The sequence below is a fragment of the Vigna unguiculata genome, chromosome 3, assembly GCF_004118075.2.
Source record: "Vigna unguiculata cultivar IT97K-499-35 chromosome 3, ASM411807v1, whole genome shotgun sequence".
Taxonomy (NCBI): Eukaryota; Viridiplantae; Streptophyta; class Magnoliopsida; order Fabales; family Fabaceae; genus Vigna; species Vigna unguiculata.
The window spans coordinates 54,127,459-54,149,791 of NC_040281.1; the positions used below are offsets into that span (position 1 = coordinate 54,127,459).

Consider the following 22,333-nt stretch of genomic DNA (forward strand, 5'->3'; position numbering starts at 1 on the left):
AATATTGTAATAACAATTTTTTAGTATATTTAAAAAGGTGTTTGGTTTCATTTAACTGTTTCTCAATATATTTTTAAATTTCAAATAAATAAACATAAAATTTATAAGTGTAAAATATTAAATAACTTTTCATATTTCTATGAAAATAGTACTGTTTTCGATTCTTCACAGGGAGAATTAAAAATGATTAAAACATAGAATCTCTTAAAATAATTTGTTGAGAATAAAATATAACCTTCAAAATGTATGTTTCTTAAAACTATTACACAACTTTACCTTCAAATTAAAGCGTTAAGTTTTAACTTTAAAGATAAAAATACTAAAAGAAATGAGACAAGAAAAACAACTTTTGAAGCCCTGGTCCAATGACTGCATTCCTGGACAAGTTAATCTCTCATGCATGCAAGTAACCATGCATGCTTACCACCCAGCTTTGATAGAGACAAAAAGCAGTGAAGAAATCATAGTCCTCTATTTATTAAAATGGTATAAAATAACAACAACAAAAAAATTAAGATGTATTATGATGAAGTGAAGAAAAAAAAGTTAAGAGGAAGATAAAGATGTTATTAGAGGAGGGAAAAGAAAAGTGTGTATATATATATATATATATATATATATATATATATATATATATAGTGAGGGGAAATAGAAAATCCTATATTGGTTCATCTTTGTAGCCTCTTTAACAGCATATTGATGAAGGCATGGAAGTGATAGAAGCATGGTTGTAACACAGAAAGTGAAAAAGTGAGAAAAATGTTTTGGAATCTGCAGTTGTTCTGATGATGAAAAGGAAGCAACATGAAATGTGAAGCAGAGTAGACAGTAATATATATCACAAGATCCAAGATAAAATTAAAGAGACTCAGTAGTTGCAGCGAGTTGGGTTTTTAAAGGCTCCTTTAAAGGTGTCATCAAAGAAAAAAGCCAAAAATTTACATGGTGGTCCCAATTCTAAGGTTTTTAAAGTAACAAAGAAAATGGGAAGCAATAAAGACGAAGCAGTTACATTTATGGATATGCGATTTTTTTTTCTTACACCACTTATCACTGCCATGTGAAGTTTGGTGTGCTGCATTACCCTCCACTTAATTCTTTTATATATATATATTACCTTTGCTCAGCTTTGCAATTAATTACTGCACCCTCATAAAGCTTCCATAAAAGTAAAAAAGTAAACACAGACAAACCTAAATTATGAACTGTGTTCTTCACCAGAAAACTCATGTTATGTTAGTAAATCTATATTTTGATTCTGAGAAACCTTGTTCCTTCTAGTTCTGTTGAAAGGGTTATGTTATGGATCAAGATAAATAATATTATTGTTATTGTAATTAATATGATTTAAGTCATACATGTTATACTCTTTGTCAAAGAAATTAATTTTAATGTTTGAATATTAAATTAGAAAACTTGATGTGATTAAATAATTGATTAATTATAAATGAAATATTATTATATTATTTTGTTAGCACTAAAAATATAAATAACGTGAAAATGAAATATCAGAAAATATTTTAGCTATGATAAAAGCTTTGGACTTGGTCAAAGTTTTGTTTCAATTTTGATCATGAAGAAAGTCCGTATACTTGGTGCAGACCTACATAATTATCATACTATAATTTTACAAATCGTTTTCTTATATATTAGAGTAGTACATGTTCATATTGTACTTTATTATATTTACTAAAAAAAACTTACAGATTGTATAATTTTTTGTTTCCAGATTGTATTGTTTAATTTGTGCAACACTAAACCATTTCTGCTAACTCTAATGTTTTGAATAATTTTCGAAAGAAAAATTGAGTTTCAACTCATTAGTTCTAGAGAATTTCCCTCAACTTAGTACACTCAAGTGAATATATAGGTTTAGTTTTGAGACATGGTTGAAGTTATGAAATTAATCATATCATCTTGCTTAATAATAATGACAATTTAAATATTTGGTCAAGTTACTGCCTCTAGACTTGCATACAAGTGATATCACTAATTTCACACTAATTAAGAATGTTATCTGTTAAAAATTCTTATATTACATGAGAATTTTTTTACAAATTTATTAAAGAAATTTTCAAAAAAATATATTTTTTTGTCATTTTTTTAAATCTTAATTGACAGGTAATTCTTTCGTGGATATTTATTTTCTATCAAATTATAAAATTCGTAAGTATTTTTTGCAAAATTTGTTGCAAAAATGTTTTATATAAAATATTTTGCAAAAAAATTGGTAGTAATTTTTTGTAAATATTTTTTCACAACAAAATTTGTACGTATTTCCTATAAAAAATTTTCAAAACAAAATTGGTAGGAAATATGAGTTTTTTTAGTAGTGATTAGTTAAATTTATTTATTATTCTTGATTTCATAAAATAAAACATGTATTTTCTAAATTACCCTAGTATTTGTCGTTATGACTTCCATGCTTAAATAAGATTGGTAGATGAAATTTTCTTATATTTAAGTAAAATGACCATTTTTTATACGGAAATTCACAAGAATAATTGTAATTTAAAAATCTTTTAACAAATACCATTTATAATTTTTTTTTAGTTTAGTCAAACAACCATGTTTCAATTTATTTATTTTTAAATAAAATTAAGAAGCACAAAAAGAAAAGATATGTTTATTATGGTTTGTCTCTATCACTAAGTTTAGGTCAAGTTATTGGCAAACCTAAAGTTTCACAAAGTCACATTACCAGTCCAACTCAATTTTTCATTTAATTACCTCCAACTCCAAGTCATACATATTTCAAGTAGTGTTTACAATAAACAAATCTTTACAAACTCAATTCTCATTCCAATTATATATATAAAAAAAATATAACAACCTAAAACCTAAATCCTAAATTCTAAATCTTAAAATATCAATTAAAAAAATCTTAGATCGGAAAATAACATTAATAAAGATTAAATAAACGATAATAAATTTTGATATTCCTAAATTTTTAATAATTATTTAAATTTTAATTATACTTTTTTGTTTGATGGTATAATTGAAGTATTTTATTCAGAAAAAACAATTAAAATTCATTAAATTTGAATTAGTTTTTTCAAATAAAACATTTAAAAAATAAAACAATTTAATGTGAGATTAGTTAAAATGTAATATATTTAAATATTTCAAAAGTTATGAATTTGTTTTATCAAATAGAAGATAAAGGATTTTTAGAGCCACATATCTATGTGCTTTAAGCACTAGAGTTGTCAAAACAGTAACTCAATCTGGTCGATCCACCACGAGTTGATTATTTAGTGAGTCAACCTAACTTGGCTCATTTATTAGCGAGTCAAAAAAATTCCGAATCCGGTTTGACCCACTATGGGTTGGTGGGTTAAACGAGTTGGCTCACAGACTCACTTAATTAAAAAACATACAATTATTTTATTTTTTTTCAGTCAAAACTAAATTATAATTCTAATTAAAATCTAAATAAATTTCAAAACATTCCAAATACAAATTAAAATCACAAAAATACAAACTATCTATGTGTTAACTAAAAAAGACAACCTAATCTGATCCAAATGCAAACTCCAACTTAACCAAAAACACTAATGTAATCCTTTATTTATAGGTTCAAACACGAGTGAGCTGGGTTCTAGGTGAGTCAGGTCAAAAATCAACCTGTATTGAAATTTATAAAAAAATTTCAACCCAACCATGTCCAAACTCGTGATGAACCGAGTTGGCCCGCAAGTTCCAATCCATTTTGACAGTTTTATTAAGCATAAGAATATACATCAATGTCTATATCATCAATGCAACCAAAGTATATTTTTCTCAATTTCTTCACATATGGTGGACAATCTTTAAATAAAATCTTCAGTGGTTTCCATTGAATTGCATGTCATCCTGTATCAAAGGAACTTGTTGGTTATATTTATGGGATTCTATGTTGCTTTTACATTGGATGTTGATTTGACTAACATACAAATGAAAGTATTTTAAATCAGTTTTTTATAATTCATATAATTTTCTTACACCACTTCTAAATAGCAAGATGTAGACTTACGTATTTTCCTATAACAAAATTCCTCAGTTTAGAACTGGGTAAAAGCACCTAACTTCATTTTCGTGTATAAAGCTGCATTTATTTACCAAATGTTCTGTATTTTTCTAACATCGATTGTTTATAAAAACTATAAACAATGTGTTATATAATTTATATTTTGAAATAATGCAGTCTTTGAAAACCTGTTTGCCAACTTATTATTTATTTCAATCAAATTCAGCTTGCAAAAAATCATGCGTATAATGACCATCTATTAACCATAATAGTTTGAGAATGCATATAAATTAAATTCTACTATAATTGTATTAATAAAAATTTCAAGCATAATTCATTTAATTTTATTCAAAGGGAAAAAATTTCTTAGAAATTCATTTATGTTCTGAAAATATAAATTTAATTTCTAATCATTGTCTATTCATTAGCAGTTACCATATTTAATTAGTTGTTTTTTAAAATAAAATAAATTGTCAGAAATAAAAACATAGTCTGGTAATAATTTTATAATTTTTAAGAAGATAAAAAGACAATTTGAATATACATTTATCTTTCAGATATTCAAAAAATGTCTTTTAAAAATAAAATTATGAAGGAATTAAAGACTCTAAAACCAACAACACACCTTAAATATAATGATTAATCTTAACTATATTATTTCAATGCATTTAAACTCCAAACAAAACATAAATTTATCTTAACTGAATAAATAAGTTTAACTTTTCTTTTTATTATTATAATTATATATTAATAATGATAATAAAGAAATGAAGTGTATATAACAGAAAAAATGTGATTTTGTAGTACTATAAGCATATATATTCTTGTTTTACTATTTTTGTGTAGCATTGAAATACTTCTTCCGTCTAAGAAATTGACCATAATCCATTTAGAGTTACATACAGTTCCATATAGGTAAGTTTAGGGATGACAAAAATACTCGCGGATATCCGCGGATAAAATTCGCGGCGGATAATGGGTAGCGGGTATTTTAATATCTGCTTATAAACGGGTCGGGTACGAGTATCATACTATCCGTACCCGCAGGTAACTGTTACCCGCAAAAAATTAAAATTAAAATTTAATTTATATTTTATTAAGTTAAATTTAATTAAAATTAAAATTAACAGTATATTTTATTATGTCAAATTTAATTATAATTATAATTTAATTTAATTTATATTTTATTTTTATAACTTTATATTAAAAAATTTATAAAATATTTTTTTTTAAATATTTGCGGGTATCGGGTATCCACGAATACCCGCGGAATTAGAAAATACCCACAGGTAATTTTTAAGCAGATACCCATCGAGTAAACGAGCGGATAGCGGATGGAGTTTTTTTTTACGGATCGAATTGCGAGTAGGCACTATCTGTACCCGACTCGACCCGTTGCCATCCCTAAGTAAGTTGCATACAGTTTGTAGGGATGCAGATAAGAAGAGTACTCTTTGCCTACAAACAAATTTTCATTGTTGATTTTCATGAACAATTCTTTCTTTTCTTCTTCAAATTATATCAATTTTTTTCTTAGAGAGAAGGCGAAACATAAAACCTCAAATAACTTTTTTCCGAGTCCGTTAACCATTCTGTATTCAGTTTCCCATGTTTTTATTTATGTATTTAAACAAGTAACGAGTGAGATTTTAAATACTTCATTTTTTTTTTGTTATTTATTTATTTATTGGCGGTTCTTGGTTACCAAATACAAAGTGTGATTTGTAAATTGTCTAGAATATTTAATTTGTTTCTGGATTAATGAACTCATTCAAACATCCCACTTTTAAAACATTGACAATTTAGTTATTGCAAAATGTATTTTTTATATCTTAAAATGATCATTTGGAGTATTTCTTTTTTTTTTTTATATTTCAGAATAGGATTTTGAAAATATAAAAATAGTTTCAAAATGAATGTGCACGCAGGACTAATTTGGTGTTTTAAAATTTTTTTAAATAAAAAACATGTTGTTTTACATTTTTTTTCTGCATAAGGTTGAGAATTGGACCGGTGATTTGATTAAAAATTGAAAAAGGAAAATAAGTAAGAAAAATAAAAAACCAACGGAAAAAAGCCCCCGGCGAGGATCGAACTCGCGACCTTTCGCTTACGAAGCGAACGCACTACCACTATGCTACGGAGGCTGATTGATATGTGAAAGTTGTATTAAATATTTACCAAATAAAGCATAAGCACATCGATTTATTTGTCTTTCTCAGTCTATAGCCATTATCTTCTAATTTCTCTACTACCTATCTTTTTCATTAATTAATTTTATGTTTTCATTAACCGTTCAACTCCGGAGAAAGCTTTCAGCATTAGTTATTTTCAGTTCTAACCATTATGTACAAAATTCAGTGAAGTTTATTCTATGCCTACATTTTGCATATATGTCTTTGAATTGATGACTATGGACTATTGAATGTGACAAACAAGTGCAATCAGGAACAGTATTCTGATTTCCATGGCTCGGAATATGGTACATCAGTTACTTTCTACAAGAATGTAGCAGATTTTATAGTAAAAAAGAGTTGGACATTACTTCCTTTTGTTGGCCTAGGATATGAATTCTTCAAGAGACATGTGCATGGCATCTCTTAGTAGTTTTCTCCATTTTCATTGAGGTTTGAAACTTATAATATTTTTCTCCACTTTCTGGCCTTACAGAAGACAAACTCAATATCAAGGCCAAAGTTATAGCTGACACACAAGTTCCACCATCAATTTTTGAGAATACTTATGATGTAAATCCGTGTTAAAGTTACTTGCTTCACAGATTCGCAAAAACAATCAAAGCTCTTAAGCCTTAAACTTTCATGGGTTGATACAAAAAAATTATTTGTAAATGAACAGATGAAATGAACTACTTTCCAAATAGCTTGCTGTGCCTACTGTACGTCACTCGCAAACATTCATCAATCACAAACTCATCAATTAAGTCCTTAAATATCTGTCTCTCAACATCCAACACAACTCCTGGTAATTCACCGGGGAAACTTGTCCAGTTTTCTGAGTGACGCATCACATCTTCCCCTAGCATACTTTTCATATCATCCCCTTCATCTTTGCAATCTGGTTTCACATATTTAAGTTTTTGTATCTCAAAGCATAGTTCTTTAAGAAGCTTTTGTGCAGTGACGAATTTCCTTGTAAGTCCACTAGGCTTGAACCATGGCTCTCGAGAAGAGCCTAGCTTAGTACCAAGAATCTCATTCACAGTATCAAAGATGAGTTTCCTGTGCCACTTCTCTGTATTTAGCTTCCCGTAAGCAACTTTTTCATCGCTGCCCCCTTGTTTTGAAAGCAAACTACTTAACTTGGTTTGTTCCAACACAAGGAATAACTCGGGGTTAATGGGATGACCTGAAGAGTGATGTTGAAATGTTAGCAACTCAGAACTCAAAGCTCTCAGAAGTAGACCTGAAGCCAATAGTATTTCAGCAATGTATCTGTGGTCTGAGTTTGTATTTTCACAAAGGGAAGCTATGTAATCGATTCTAGTTTCATCATGACTAGAGTTTAGCTGTCTAAGCTTTTGAATAAGGTGACCTATGCTTTGCAATTTCTTGTGGTTGATCTCTCTATATCTTGTATTGTTAATGAAGAGGCCTTCTGCAGGGCTCCACTGATCTGTATGATAATTTTCTTTAGACTCTTGAGCGTTTTCAACTGCAGAATGTGAGCTTATAGGTTAATATTCTATAGGAACGAACAAATCTTGCAAATTATATATTAGACTATTACATGTGAAATATACACATTAAAATTTCTTTCTCTAGTGAATACTTGCTTCTATTTTTTCAGAAAATTAAGACTATGCCAGGAAGAACATAAAGCCTAAGGCACCTTGAATGTGATGCTCATCGCAGTTGCCTTTGAAAAAATTTGACATGTAAACCATTTTAACGTTACTAAATAAGGATGGCTACGAAGCAGAAAAATCAATGGCTCAAAGGAGTACAGTTATGCATCATAATCATATATATTTATGTGACAAATTGCTTTGACGTCTTTGTAGGATATAAGCATGGTCAACTCTAGTTGTGGTCAATCCATCATAAAAAAAGGATTTTCAATACATGAGGTAGCCTTTTTCAGGTAGAAAACGACTAAAACCTCTTTTAAACATAAAGTTGTAATCAATCTTGAGAATGAACTGACTGACAAAGCCAAGAATTTGTCTTTTTAATCTGACTATAAACCTCAGTTTTTTTATTGTGATTTGGAAGACAAAAATATTACCTTTACGAGAATAGGATATATCCTTTACTGGGGATGGCATACCGAATTTGTATACTGAGACATCGACAACTGATCCAAGACTTGGATGACCTGAGGCGTGTGTTGTAAGTTCTGCTATTGACTTATCCTCATCCCACCTCATAGTTGATTTCTGCAAAATTAAGTAAAAATTACATATCGACTGATAATTGGAATATATTACTCCTAACAGTTTTAATTTTCTCATTGAATTAATCAGAAAGATGGAATGAAAAGAGATCATCGTAGTTCTAACCTTATGCATGGATCCTGAAACCAAATGCTCAGCAGCCTTCCTAGATGGGCATTGGCTATCAACAACTTCAGCAGATTGTAAATTGCTGGTAACTTCAATATCCATCTTTGAGTCGAAAGAGATACTGTCTGATTGCAGAGATACTTCATCCCACTGGCTACTTAAACTTCTTAGTTCATTGCTAGTCTCACTGAGTCTGTCATTACTGCTATGTGAATTAGGGACTTTAGGTCTCAGTTTTTGACTGGGAGAATCTGAGTCTGTTGTCTGCTTACAGAACTGCCTTCTGGGATTATTTGAATCTGATGATGGGGTAAGAAGGCAAGATTGCTTCTCCGATGCTGACTTCTTTTGTTGCATTCTTGGGCTAGCAGATCTTGAACTCTTTACTGAGCTTGGGCCATTTTCTTTTGGAAATTGTGTAGACCTTGGTAGGGATTGTGTTGATTTTATAGTCTTGATACTATTTGCTTTCTTTTCACTAAAACTGGTAGAAGTATCCTTGGGACTGTTTCTAGGAGATTGATCTTTTGCTATTTGACTGGAAGGTATCCCCTTTTTACCATGTTCATGTACACCACCACTCTGAAGTTTGTGGGAATCAGAAAGTTCATGAATTGGAAAGACTGAAGAAGCAAAAGGTCCAGTTTTTTCAACAATTTTTGCTGGTTTCATGATCACTATTGGTGACTCTACAGCCATTGTAGAATCGGATTCCCAGGCTGTTTCCTGCCTCGTAGAATGCTTAATTGAGGTCGATTTTAGTTCATAGTCTCTTTTATTTCGAACAACATTTGAAGCTTGTTCTTCTTTTCTGGTCTCTAACAGACCCTTTACTTGCATTGTTTCCAATATCTGTTTGAGTGCTCTGAGATCCCTTCCAGATTGTTTAAATTCAAGATCCTTTAATCTATTCTCAATCTCACTATAAACTGAAGGAAATGAATCTGGTGTTCTTGATGTAGGTTTTATGACCCTGGATGTTAGTTTCTCAGAGATTTGGTTCCCATCCTGCTGCTTCCAAGGTGCAGGTTCAATGGGAAACCTTGTATTCAATATTGGTTTCACAACCAAATCAGGATTCTTCCACCGTGGAGAAGTCATCTCTTTCTCTTTCAATGGGACTTCAGGGAAATTAGCAACCGGAAGTGGTGTAACGAATCCATTTTTCCCAAACTGATCATTGCCTTGAGTTGAGTCAGTTTCACTCAAACTTGACTTGGTATCACTAACCACATAGGATTCTGGCAATGCTTCCAAGCCCATTAACTTTGCTACAATACTAGGTGGCCGTCTCTGTGATGCTGAACGCTGTTGTAGACTAGAAATGCCATCAACTGAGGTGGAGGAGTCACCTGCATTGAAATTTCTTGAGAGGTTACTGAGTTTTGAATCAGAGCCGTTTGCGCGCCATGAACCTTCCCTACTGTCCAGTGAAAGTCTAGGAAGCTCTTTTAGTTTTTGTTGGCATTTCAAGGTATCATTCGAGTCAAAAGATATCTCACTTGTTGCTCTTCCATCATAAGAAAACCGAGGAGCATCCTTTGAAATGGAATGCCAATGTCCATCTTTTACTTCATTTGATAATCTAGGAAGTTCTTTAGCTTCAACATAATGCCGAGGTGTTTCTCTAAGTATAGCAAGGACTCGCAGTGACTCCTTTAGATCAATAGGAGTTTGCTTTCTATCGACAGATTTAGACAGCTGAAATTGTCTAGGGTAATCCCTTTCTTTGCACAGTCCTCTGGCTTCCCTATATATACACTCCTTCACCACATCCCTCAGATCAAGGGATGAACATCCTAAATGGGGAGAGGTACTTGCTTGGTTCATAACTGGGTCTCTCATAGGAGTTTCAGGAAAACCAATCCTTTCAAAGGGAGCATCTGCTTCAGCTTTATAGTCCAAAGAGGACATTGATGATGAACAAGAAGAGAATGAGGTTCTTGAAGATTCAGCTGAAATTTTATGCTTATTACTCATATCCCTCATATCCTGCAACAAACTCACCAAATGGCCGAAGTTTAGTTCCATTCAATTAGGCGCACTTCAGATAAGATGGTAGTTTCAGCACATTGCAGACTAGGGTAAAAACAGAATTTAAGCCACTAAATTAGGAAGAAACAAACAAAATCAGCAAATCCTGAAACGATTTTCAGGAAGATAACAACCAATTCTCAGCTTTTTTTACATCTGACACTAGTAGATAGTACAAATTTTGATCTGGTAGCATAACTTCCATTCCTCAAATTAAAATATTATTCAAGAAATTTTGAAGCGTAAAACGGTATATAATTTGTGAAACATGTAAAGGAAGGTTCTTACAGCTGTTGATTGCGGCTGGTGTATGATATTAGAACCTCTTTCCAGACTGGCATAATTGAAGAGGGAATTACCTAAGACGAAAACAGAAACGTTAGATTTGAACACTCTAATGAAATAGATAAACAAGGCCAAGAACCAACCCGGAGTGGTTCAAAGGTCATGAGCTAATTATTTTATGCAGACCTAATTTACTAATATGTACAAAGAGTGGAATGAACTTCAAAGGGACCAACACAAACAAAACAAAAAAGAGTTGAAACCTAGGACTACGACATGAGACTAATATCCTTGTGACAAATCAACCATTAAGAAACAGCACTGGTGATAAAACCGATGAAAGGAAAACAGAAAGAAAAAAAAATGATGAACTTATGAAAGCCACAATGACATAAACTAAATTTATAGAAACACGTGACTAGCAACTACCAAAGGATTACCTGGATGAAGCCTCTTCCGGGTAATATGGGGAGAGGAAATAATGTGATGACGATCAAAGAGTTGGAAAATCCCAGTCATGCATCCTATCTGCTTTTTTAAATCTGGGTTGTCATCTGCTAAAGAATGCAAGAACTTTGCTGCCATATCTACCTCTTCTCGAATTAAACTCAACCTCTCAACTACCACAATCAATTACAATTACTCCATCTTCATAAAAGCTTAATGATTTGTACTCCAAATCTACCCAACACTACGAAGTGCAAACGAAGCATGCAGGGTCAGTTAAGCAACAATTAGTATAACACAGAATCCAGTAATTCACAGAATCCAGTAATTCAGACAGCTCAAAGGGTCCTTAGTCCTTATCATCTAAAAAATCAATCCTTTGCTCTCTAAACTTTAGTCCAGACACAGTTGATAAGACACCTACAAGTCAATCCAGCAAGTCTCCTCGTCTATGTTGTGCAGTTCCATATGCAGCATTCACAAAGAGGTTGAGTTCCATCGTAGCTACACATAAACAATGCAATTTCCAAATTACAGGGCCACAGTAAATATTTCATGCAAAATATTCTCTAGTTGATTTCATCAAATAATATAGATTTGGTTCCTTACAAAATATAGACGAAATTTTGCCGACAGTACCGTCTTTCCTAAAATTTTTTAGGACTTGTAATATCATTTGGGTATTGGTTTTACCAAAAAATAAAGAAACGGGCAACAAAAAAGAGACAATGCTCCTTAAATTTGCAGAAAAAAAAAAAAGCGCAGTGGAACAAATTCACACACAGTAGCTTGAACCACCTCAATGAAAGTTCCAATATACAGTGCAAATGAATTTATGCAGATCCAAGAAGATTGTCTTAAAGTTTCTCCTGAGAGAACAATTACAGAATCGTGCAAATGGGCACCCAATCTGGTCAGAGCTGGGTCAGAAAGTCCATGTCTTTTGTTTTGGTTATATATTATATATAGCATTTTCATTGTAAGAAAGACAACAAAATTGAGAAAAGTTTAGTGGGTCAATTCACTTGTCCTCCACACTGAGATACGACTAGCCATTTTTGTTTCTCTTCCCCGACAAATTAGGTTATGGGACCATTTGTGTAAAAAAAAAATATATTTAAAGAGTTTGAACTAAATACATTTTTTAAAAATATAAAACGAGTTTAATTTCATAACACATTGTTTCTTAACAAATTGTGTGTTTTAACTTCGCCAGTCTTAAATAGCTTGATGTGAGCTTGTCGAAAAGAGTAAATTCAAATTTAACTAAAAAATTTCACGTTAAAAAAACTATTTTTTCGATTCGTTTAAATTATTTTGTCCTATAGTTGAGTTTTTTACTAGTTCAATTATGTAAAAATTAAACTTTCTGATATTGTGTTTGTTGCTGATCTAATATGTACCATTCCACCTGCATATATCAATATTGGTAATTTTATTCGTTAGTGAAAGCACATAAAGTCTATTTCTAAGAAACATTTGATGTCATAAAAAAATGTTTCAATGGAAAAAAAAAAGTTAAATGCTATATCTTACATCTAGACTAAGATACCAATAAAGATATTTTCTTAAAAATGTATTTATCACTCTTCTAAATCATACTATTAAAACTTTGATCTTCAATTCAAACCAAATGGTGTTTTGGAATATCAAGCTGTATTTTAGTGAGATTCATTAAACATATCACTCCACTAACTGTAAAATTCTTATAAAATTACTCACAAGTATCCAACTAAGAAGTTGTGGTATTGAGTTTTAGCGTAACAACAAAATGTTAGGTGAGTGACTTAAAAAGGGAGTGATGTTTTAAGTTGATTATGGAGCTAGTAGGATTCTGCTAACGTGAAGGAACTGATATGTAATAACCACAATAATATTTTAATCATAATCATTAAATATATTGTGGCGTAGTAATTTATTCCCAACATCTAAAGCTTGGACTTTCTTTCTAATAATGTCAGCAAATATTGTTTAATGCGAAGTCTCAATTCTTTCAAACGACAAAAGGTTAGTTTTCCAATCATGAAGAAAAAATTAAAACCCCTTTTTCTCCGAGGTTGCACCAAGCAAGGAGTGAAAGTGCCGCACGTGCGGGACATTTCTTTTGTGTTTGTGTCAATTCAAGAGTTGGTTTGACCAACTCCAATAAATGACAACTTTTATAAGTTAACACAAAGTGATTAATATAGTGTTTTACAATTAACTTCTTCATTGTCGCTTGTTCACAAAACGGTAATAGCCTTGACTTTGAATTAATTAGCGTCCTTTTGTCTCACACTAAATAGATCTCTTGTTATGTGATCAAATAAGGTGAACAATGAGGGATAACTTGGAAAAAAAATACTAAAAAAGAATACTTTTGATAGCAAGAAAAGATGATTTATGTGAGTTTTGTTGATTTGACTTGATTGTACAAGTTGATCGAATTTCCAAACACATTGAATGAGTTAATGGCATGTGCATGCAGGCAATGAAGATGATCACAGAGATTGCATTGATTTATCTGCGGTGCTAGTTGATTGAGTAGGGTGGAGAAATTGAAAGTGACGGTGATTATAAATATGGTGACAGAAAAATTAAGATAGAGGATGAATGGAACCCCACGTCCATAAACACCAACTAACCTATCATAATCATAACGACCCCATCTTCCACCAAACATTTATTACCTTTCTTGTAAGACCTTGTTCCACCACCCATACTCATCTCTACACTCTACACACCCACTCTTCAACCAAGGAAACAATTATAACCAAACCTGCAATTACTCATGTTTGCCTTCTCAAGGGGAAAGTCCAACATTATTTTCTTTTTCTCTTGCAAGGGTCTCAAATATCTTTTTCCATCTCAAGAGAAAATTAATTTACAATATATAAATTAGTAAAAATCTTCCTTTACAAACTAATTTTGTAAAATTAAATTAAACATAATATCAAAACCATGAGTTAGAGTATATTCTAATAAAATTTGTAAGTTATTGAATCTATTATTCTTATGTTATTAACTATTAGTGAAAGTCTATCCTAATACAATTTGTAGACTGAGTTTATTATTCCATGTGTTATCAAGTTACTATTAAACTAATCAATAATGACTAATCTCACACATATGTATATGTCTTGTCACAAAATAAATGTGTTAAAAATTCCATATCAACTAGAATAAAATTATTTTATAAGATTAAATTAAACTTAAAATCTAGTTCCTAACAAAGTAAAACAAGATTTGGATACTTTTCTTAACGGTCTAGTTTCCTTTTTCCTACCACGAGATTTGTCAAAGTCAGTGAGTCAAAGAGTAATTTGGCTTGTGGTACTTTCAAATGGTGAAGGTTAAATATAAACTCTGTTACATGAATCCTCTCTGCTGTATTTACAAGAGCAAGTGAAAATTTCTCCCAGTGAAAGGAGAATGTCATGCTTTTGTTTTGATGGAAATTTTATATTTAGCTTGATTTTAGAAACTGTTTGGGATTGTATAGAAGTTACACAAAGATGTTACGGATTGACAGTGGGGGCAGTAAAAGACAATGTAGCATTGTTTTGTTTTGGAACCATTCTATTTGGCAGTTTGTATTTTTTACAACGCAATTAATACTGAAAAATTCCTCATACAAGTCGCTACACAACAATGATATTACACCTCATCTACCCAGAAAATCCTCAGCTACGTCACTAGCTGCTTCAGTGCAGTAAAATAACGGTGCTAACCTTAAACATTATTACAGCTCAGAGAAACACGAATGAATCAATTCAACTTCAGAAAAATATGACAAAAGAAAGAGTCCTACAAGATGAAAAAAAAAACAATAGAGTAACTGTCGAAATTTGCATTTAATAGGTAAAAGCTGCATTTGGAAATAATGTTGATGCCCAGGCACCAATGAAACAAAATTTGCTTTCCATGCAATAAATGAAGGCAGGCATGACGGTAAATAGATAACTCAGTAAAATAGAACTGCTTCTATGACTACCTAAACCTAAAAGTAATAAAGGTTTTGTTCAATTAAAAGTTCAGACCACAGGATGTCAATGTTAGCCTATATCACCAGTCAGTTTATATTGACCTCTACGATCACCTTGAGAAGAGGAATGTACAAATGCCTAGCAGACAAAATTATCACCAGCCATTATCTTCTGTGTTCAAATTAATGTTGCTGCTTCGCTGCATTCTCTTGTTGGAGTTGTGGAATCCACCACTGCACTACCAGTCATTGAAAAATTAATCTTACTTAGAATTAGGGTGCATAAACATTGATAAGAGAAAAGAAATAACATCAAAATGAAATAGAAAAGCCTTTGTAACAGAAATCTATTCTTTTTTACCGTATTCTTAAATAATACTTACCTTCTCAACATAAAACCCCCTTTTAACATTAATTAGTCTACAAAAAAGAGCAATTTTTTTCATGGAGATGTGTATGTTCCATACCGCAATGGAAAGTTTAATCCAGGTTTTAAGTAATACAAAAACACAAGTGAAAAAGAAAAAGAGAAATGCATCCACCATCAAAGTGAGGGAGTGGAAAGAAAGAAAGAGAATTAGAGTGAATAAAAAAACGAAGGTTGTTAGGATGAATTGAAAGTAACATGATTTTATCTGCAAGTAATAATTTCATTTATTATTTTGAATATTATTTTAGCAAATAATTATTATTAGAAAAAAACACTCAGTCAATTATGGTGGCCCGTAATCCTATAATCAATAAATAATGCATACAAAAAACTCTTCAAAAATGTGTTGCATCTTCAACACCTCACCACAAGTCAATGCTGTTTCTTCTCATTTCTCACCAAAATAAGATGATTTACACCGTGAAGCCCAGTAAACATTCTTACGAAGTCACTGCAAATCACCAGTTCCAAATGCTCACGATTAGCACAAATCCACACACTTCTTTCTTTGCTAAAGTAAAAGCAGACTGTCAGGGGTCTCAGGATTCAAGCTGGAAAGATTTGTTCCCTATCCTAGCCAGTTTAAAACCCTACCTCTGAAAATATGCCTTCACGTAACAACTTAACATTCAGTGATAGTTGGTTCATGAATTGGTACTAGTGTTTAAGCCTTTGACTATGTAATCATATGTTCAATCCTTCCCATCCGTCCAATACAATTGGGCCCAGACAGACATGTAGCATGAGATGGGATGTTAGATCTAACAGCTTAAATTTTTTTAATATTAGCTTTATGATTTAACCCCCCAAAACAAAAGTGATTTCATGAAAAAGACCAAGTGGACAAACTACTTCATACCTTGATTTGACAGGCACAAAACACTTTCAGATGCAGCAGGTTTCTGAAATTCAGTGTTGTAATTTGGAGCATCAAATTTTGTATCATGTCTTGTAAGTTCAAAGTTGGAAATTGGCCCATTTGTTTGATCATTTGTTTGCACCTCATCTTTGGAACATATCACATCATTTGCGCCATCTTTTTTCAAGTCTTCACTTAAGGATATGGGTGTTTCATGTTTTTCATCATTTTGATTCAAAGCAGATGCTTCTGGTTCTAGGTTGGCCGAAACCTGCAGGATAGTAATGGATATAACTATATATAAAATAAACTTTATAAAAATACCATCCCAATGTTCCCAAGGATACAAAGTTATTTGATTGACATCAAGTCATCTGATGAGACTCATTTTCTCATTTCCCAACACGAGATGGTGATCTTTCAAACATGTACACAATTAGATCCAAGCAAACAAACTATTACTACGAAACTGACAATATTTTATCACTGGAAAGTTACATTATATAAAAATTCGACATATTTTAACCGATGGAAAATTGGCAAGTAAGGAAAAAATCATCATTGTACAGATGTCCCAGGAATATATCAAATGAATTGCATCAACAACGGTTTTTTTCTGAGAATAGTTCTATTGACCGATCTCTGACACGTGTAATTAGAGAAAAGATATAGAAATCATTACTCAGGCCTTTCTCTATAATTCTAAACAACAGAAGTAGAGAGAACAGATTCACCTTATGGGTATTAGGAGCATTGGCAGTCACTGGGTTACTTGACATTACCACTGCAATGGATTCAGTGCGGTGTTCATGAGACTCTGAACTGTCTCCACAAAATGCTTCTTGGTTTTCCATTTGATTTTGCTTGAGTACTTTAGGAGTCTTTAATTGGTTAGAGTGTATACCATTCGAGAGAACACTATCAATCTCACCAAGAGTCCTTTTCCTGCTTTGTGATATGAGCTTAAGTTTAAACAAACTTATATAAAAAAGGAGCTTAATTTAGCAAAATATTGAAAGTGAAAGAGACTGGGGAGGGGAAGAACTCAAGAAAACATACCTACTGGGAGTATGAGCAGCTGAGTACAGAGAATTTGGCTTGTTTAAAAACAGTATTCCACGAAGAGGCTTTCCATCAATAACAGTTTCAATAGTATATCCTTCTGAGATGTTTTCAGTGACCTTGGCTTCAAACATTTTCTTTCCAGGAGGTAGGGAATGGTTTACTGGGATATTTAGCCTACCTGCATTTATGATAGCACATATTTAGCCGTCCCTGAGTGGTACTATAAAATATAAATAGTCATTATCTTTTTAATGTTTTTTGTGCTCCTGGCTCATAAATAACGGAAATCAAAACTATTAGAGGAATCATTCTTCTATTCATCACTGACTTGCCAATTGCCACAACTACAATCCATATCTAAGATTGATAGTAGATGCAAGAACTAGATCTTCACAAACACAAACTTGAATAATTGAATCTCACGGAGAGTCCAACAAGGAACACCAATTCCTGCTGCCTTAAATTTAATTAGCCAAACTACACAAATATTTAACTGTGAGCCCCAACAGAACGTTGAAGAACTTTTTGAATCCCACTCCCACATACTAAGATTGATAGGATAAAAGTTGTGTTGGTAGATACAGGTAGGGGTACAATATGATATATTTTTAAAAAATGTAGAAAACGGGTGTGATAAATGTACAAAATAAAACAAATCAATTTATCCACAAATCGTATATCCTACTCAGACAAAGGAAACCAGCCACATAATATGCATATTAACATGTTATAAAGGTACAGTATGGATATATCCATCCATCCATATATCTTAGTTTAAAGCCACAGGGTTTTATTGCCCAGTTTGGTAGCATGGAAAAAGGTGGGAAGAGTGAAAATAATATTGGTTGTTTGGTTGAACAGAAATATAGTGGAACGCACTGATAAATTTCACAATTATTTCTTACCAATTTTCCTTTATCTTTCTATCTTTTTCCTTATTGTTCACTACTTTTAACCAAATACCTTTAATTTTCACTCTAATTCTAACATTTTTGCACTCACTTTATCTCATTTCCATCCACTCTTTTTTTTCTCTCAACCAAATGGACTCTAAGAGAAAAATGAGACTTTACTATCCATGAATCAGAAACTTGTATAAAGACAACAAATTCTCACTTTGCTGGCCATAATTCAACACTGACATGATCTGGCCCATATCAGAACCCACACCATATCTTGCTAGAACTTGATTTTGGCTAGGATTGGGATTTTGTTCTTGGCACTTCAATTTCAATTGCTTCCTTAAAGATAACTTCTCTGGTCTCTGTTCACTTTCCCGAGCAATCCCTAAAAATAAGATATATATCACAATGTTTAGAGATACTAGAGAAATACCAGAACCAAAGGTTATGTTATAAAATTTAATACTAAAAAAATGACACATTGCTGAACCTGTATATAGGTAATACATATCATCCAGGGCCTCAAGACTTTTATTACAACCACCTATGAACACAAGAACACCCCCCTTAAAAGGGTCTAAACAGTCACCAGCCACAGAAAATCTAGCAGAAGGACCATTGGTTGCAGATGTAACATTTGTCCAAGCACCAGTGTCTAGGATTAATAAGAAATGAAAGATTATATGAGGAATCCCAACTTGATCAACATTGATCAAAAAGAGAAAAACTATCATGTAATTTTCAGAACAGAAAATAGGAATTGATTAATCAATTAAATATAAGTCTTTCTAAAAATTGAGAAATTACCATATATATATAACACAATTGTCACTGAAACAGTAATTTGGGAAAAGTTGGAGCAAGACCCAACATTAATTTATAAGCTAAAATGACAAACGCGACCACTCATCATCTAAATGATTGAATATTTTCTGAAGAAATGTGAAAAGCATTTTGCACCAACGAAATGTGCAGATACAAGTTTGTTAACAACCTGTCACTTGAAGTGCTGCTCCATCACGACTAAATTCTCAACTCAAAAGGTAGAATTATAAAAGTCACAGCAATGGCCTTCAGAGTAAGGTTCTATTTTAATTAAACAGTTAAACCACAGTACAAAACATACAAAATCTTAAAAGTGAAAAATTATTTGTATAGGCTATAAAGATCATACCAATATCAAGCATATAGAGGTCATTATATAGATTTTGGGCATCTGTAAATCCCCCAAAAACGAACAAGTTCTTGCCAAAAGAAACAGTTGAATGACCAGCTCGAGGAGGCAACAATTGGCCTGATGTACTTAGCTCCCTCCAGATTAAAGTATCTAACAATTACATGCATGTCAAAGAAAATCATTATATTCTGAATAAAGATCCTTTATTTTGCACGATTGATTGTACATTTATATTTGAAATACAGACACAACAATTTAGTAAAATTAAAAGAAAAAGATGGAAGAGATCGATACCAGTATCAAGGATATGGACATCAGACAAGTAATAATCATGTCCATCTTCACCTCCTATTACAATAATTTTATTTTTCCAAGATGAACAAGAGTGGCTATCACGAGGAGATGGTGGAGTGCCCGATGTTGTAGCACACTTCCAGACAAATGTCTCTACAAAGGAATTATCAGAAAAACTTATATGTAATCATTAATCAAAAAATAACAGACGAATTTTCAATACAAATGCAAACGTGAAAGGAAAATATATGGAAAACTAACTAAAATGCTCCAAAGCTCCACAGTCGGAACCCCTACTTCTCTATGAGGTACCAAACAAAAGCCGTCTCATTTCGTCTCATTTCATTCACAACTGAAATCATAATAAGCCTCTACAAGCAAGGCAGGAAATATGTAATTGTACCAAGTTCAGACATGTTCTTTCAAAAATAATCAACAAACTTGGAAACAATAGACAATTTTACCATTCTCACAGATATAAGGTCTCATTTAAATATCAAGGGGAATAAATCATGTAGGAACTAACTTGTCCCATAATCTGAATTATGATTTGAGAAAGTCACCTGTATTTAGTATGTAAAGATCATTGTAGTAGACCTCATTATTACTATCTGCAGATTTTCCACAACCACCAAAGATGAATAGGCGTTTTCCAACAACTGCTGCACTATGACCCTCACGTGCTGGTGGCCCTTCTCCTCTTATGGTGGGAGAAACCCATGTATGCAATGCTAACAATGATTTAACATCAGTGAGTGAAATAGTAAATAGATAAATAATATTCAATTAGACATAACTGCATGACATTCTCAGATTTTAACTTAAGCAGTAGATTTCAATGTCATTGTCCATCAAAGGTCCAGGACCACGTCTATCCAGGCTTACACATAGACCATTGTTTCAACTTGAGCTTAAAGAACATGCATTATGGCTTTTGGAGACAAAGATGGGTGAATAATTTAGATATGAGAAAGAAGACTCACAAGTGTCCAGTATGTGCAAATCCTTGAGAGGGTTCATCCCATCCGTACCCCCAAACACAAACAGATTATCACCAATGGCTGTGCAAGTGTGGCTGTCTCTAGGAGTAGGTGGGGAGCCTTTTACAGTGGGTTGGCTCCAAGTCTGCTTCACTGCAAATCACAAATGAGGAATCAGTAAATAAACAATAGAAGACCATTTTCACATTATCTTGCCGGCCAGAGAGAGCCCTAGAACAACAACAAACCCATACTGAGAGAAGTATAACATAAAATAATAAACTCTATACCAACATCAAATACAAAACAAGTATCCATTTTTTCAGGTACACACAAGCTATCAAATGAAAACGAAAAAACATTTTCCAACCAGAAACCCATCATAGCACCAGAACATGAAGAAAAGTAATTAAATAAAAGAGTGGAGGCAGTTACCAGTGTCAAAGACATGAACTTGGTTGGTCTGACAGTTATCTTTGCCGTAACCACCGAAGACATAGACAAGTCTGCCACCTTTGACGGCGTTGCAGGTGTGACCCCACCTTTTCCCTGGTCCATACACCTCATTTCCACCTCCACCACCCTCTATGCCTATCGCCTTCACCTCAACCTTTTCCCACCTCATTTTCGACAATACAAAGAAATCAATTTTTTCTCCCCACCCAGATAAAATATAATTTTAAAAAAGAGATTTTTAGGATTTTTTTAATTCGAAAATATGAGGAAGAAGAAACGGGGTGAGGGTGGGGGCGAGGGTAAAATCAAAACAGGGGAAGATGACATATTAGAAATGGAGAAAATTTGAAAAAATAAAATGTCAAATCAAAGACATCAGAAAGAAAGTGTGAAACTGGGATTGGCCGATAAAGACGAGGTCAGTAAAAATAATTATGAAGAGATGGGGTGAATCTGAATAAGGATGGACATTTGTGTAAGACGTGGACAATTTTAGATTGTCTGATGGATCTCCATTATGAGATGTGGCATGTAAAGTAGCCGTTTGATTTTTCATCCTTAATTTCTTTAATATATGATAGTGAGTAAATAGAAAATGCAGTTAGAGTTATAAAATATAGGTTTTCGTATAAGTTTATAAAGAAAAATGTTTTTTTTTAAGAAATCAAAGGTTAAATTGTGTAAGATAATCATGGATAAGAACTGATTATTATATTTGATTTAATAATAATTTAATAATATATGCTTTGATATGTTTACTAATAATGGTGATCTATACTTTTATATATATATATATATATATATATATATATATATATATATATATATATATATATATAAAGATTTCATTTTTAGTGTTTTTTATCTTTTTACCCTTTAAATTTATTGTTTTATTGAAATTAAAAATTG

The 22,333-nt window shown here is 32.2% G+C and overlaps 2 protein-coding genes and 1 non-coding gene across 10 annotated transcripts; all 3 read right to left on the minus strand.

The window, feature by feature from the left end:
- Positions 1-6,084: 6,084 nt before the first annotated feature.
- Positions 6,085-6,156, minus strand: TRNAT-CGU. The gene has a single exon. It is a non-coding gene; the product is annotated as a tRNA-Thr (tRNA).
- A 673-nt stretch (positions 6,157-6,829) lies between these two features.
- Positions 6,830-12,244, minus strand: LOC114179158 (protein LONGIFOLIA 2-like). Of its 4 annotated transcripts, none has more exons than XM_028065394.1 (7): positions 12,096-12,244; positions 11,722-11,801; positions 11,291-11,541; positions 10,854-10,924; positions 8,529-10,523; positions 8,255-8,405; positions 6,830-7,681 (listed from the first exon to the last, which is right to left on the minus strand). In XM_028065394.1, the coding sequence occupies exons 3-7, from the start codon at positions 11,433-11,435 to the stop codon at positions 6,876-6,878; spliced, it is 3,168 nt and encodes a 1,055-aa protein (XP_027921195.1). In that variant the 5' UTR covers positions 11,436-11,541; positions 11,722-11,801; positions 12,096-12,244; the 3' UTR covers positions 6,830-6,875. The 4 variants fall into 4 exon arrangements, with proteins under 4 accessions (XP_027921195.1, XP_027921196.1, XP_027921193.1 ...); XM_028065395.1 differs by having other exon boundaries at positions 11,907-12,244; XM_028065392.1 differs by having other exon boundaries at positions 11,291-11,801; positions 11,907-12,244.
- A 2,862-nt stretch (positions 12,245-15,106) lies between these two features.
- LOC114178900 (tip elongation aberrant protein 1-like) lies at positions 15,107-21,796 on the minus strand. Of its 5 annotated transcripts, none has more exons than XR_003603396.1 (12): positions 21,404-21,796; positions 20,972-21,121; positions 20,552-20,719; positions 19,989-20,141; positions 19,692-19,844; positions 19,008-19,172; positions 18,732-18,902; positions 17,610-17,793; positions 17,285-17,498; positions 16,551-16,821; positions 16,058-16,142; positions 15,107-15,495 (listed from the first exon to the last, which is right to left on the minus strand). XR_003603396.1 is itself a non-coding variant. In XM_028065048.1 (11 exons), exons 1-11 carry the CDS (start codon positions 21,591-21,593, stop codon positions 15,445-15,447), a joined length of 1,875 nt encoding a protein of 624 aa, XP_027920849.1. In that variant the 5' UTR covers positions 21,594-21,795; the 3' UTR covers positions 15,107-15,444. The 5 variants fall into 5 exon arrangements, 3 of the variants coding, with proteins under 3 accessions (XP_027920849.1, XP_027920848.1, XP_027920850.1); XR_003603395.1 differs by having other exon boundaries at positions 15,107-15,500; XM_028065048.1 differs by lacking the exon at positions 16,058-16,142 and having other exon boundaries at positions 15,107-15,500; positions 21,404-21,795.
- Positions 21,797-22,333: the final 537 nt, after the last annotated feature.

What these genes read in the sequence shown, in the direction of transcription:
- LOC114179158 (XM_028065394.1), bottom strand. Translation starts at nt 11,435, where the DNA reads ATGGCAGCAAAGTTCTTGCATTCTTTAGCAGATGACAACCCAGATTTA. An exon ending in TTTCAGGATCCATGCATAAG is followed by an intron (nt 8,406 to 8,528) that starts GTTAGAACTACG and finishes TTAATTTTGCAG; the next exon opens with AAATCAACTATGAGGTGGGA. An exon ending in TATATCCTATTCTCGTAAAG is followed by an intron (nt 7,682 to 8,254) that starts GTAATATTTTTG and finishes CACATTCTGCAG; the next exon opens with TTGAAAACGCTCAAGAGTCT.
- LOC114178900 (XM_028065048.1), bottom strand. Translation starts at nt 21,593, where the DNA reads ATGAGGTGGGAAAAGGTTGAGGTGAAGGCGATAGGCATAGAGGGTGGT. An exon ending in AGTTCATGTCTTTGACACTG is followed by an intron (nt 21,122 to 21,403) that starts GTAACTGCCTCC and finishes TGTGATTTGCAG; the next exon opens with TGAAGCAGACTTGGAGCCAA. An exon ending in CCTCTATATGCTTGATATTG is followed by an intron (nt 19,173 to 19,691) that starts GTATGATCTTTA and finishes TATTAATCCTAG; the next exon opens with ACACTGGTGCTTGGACAAAT.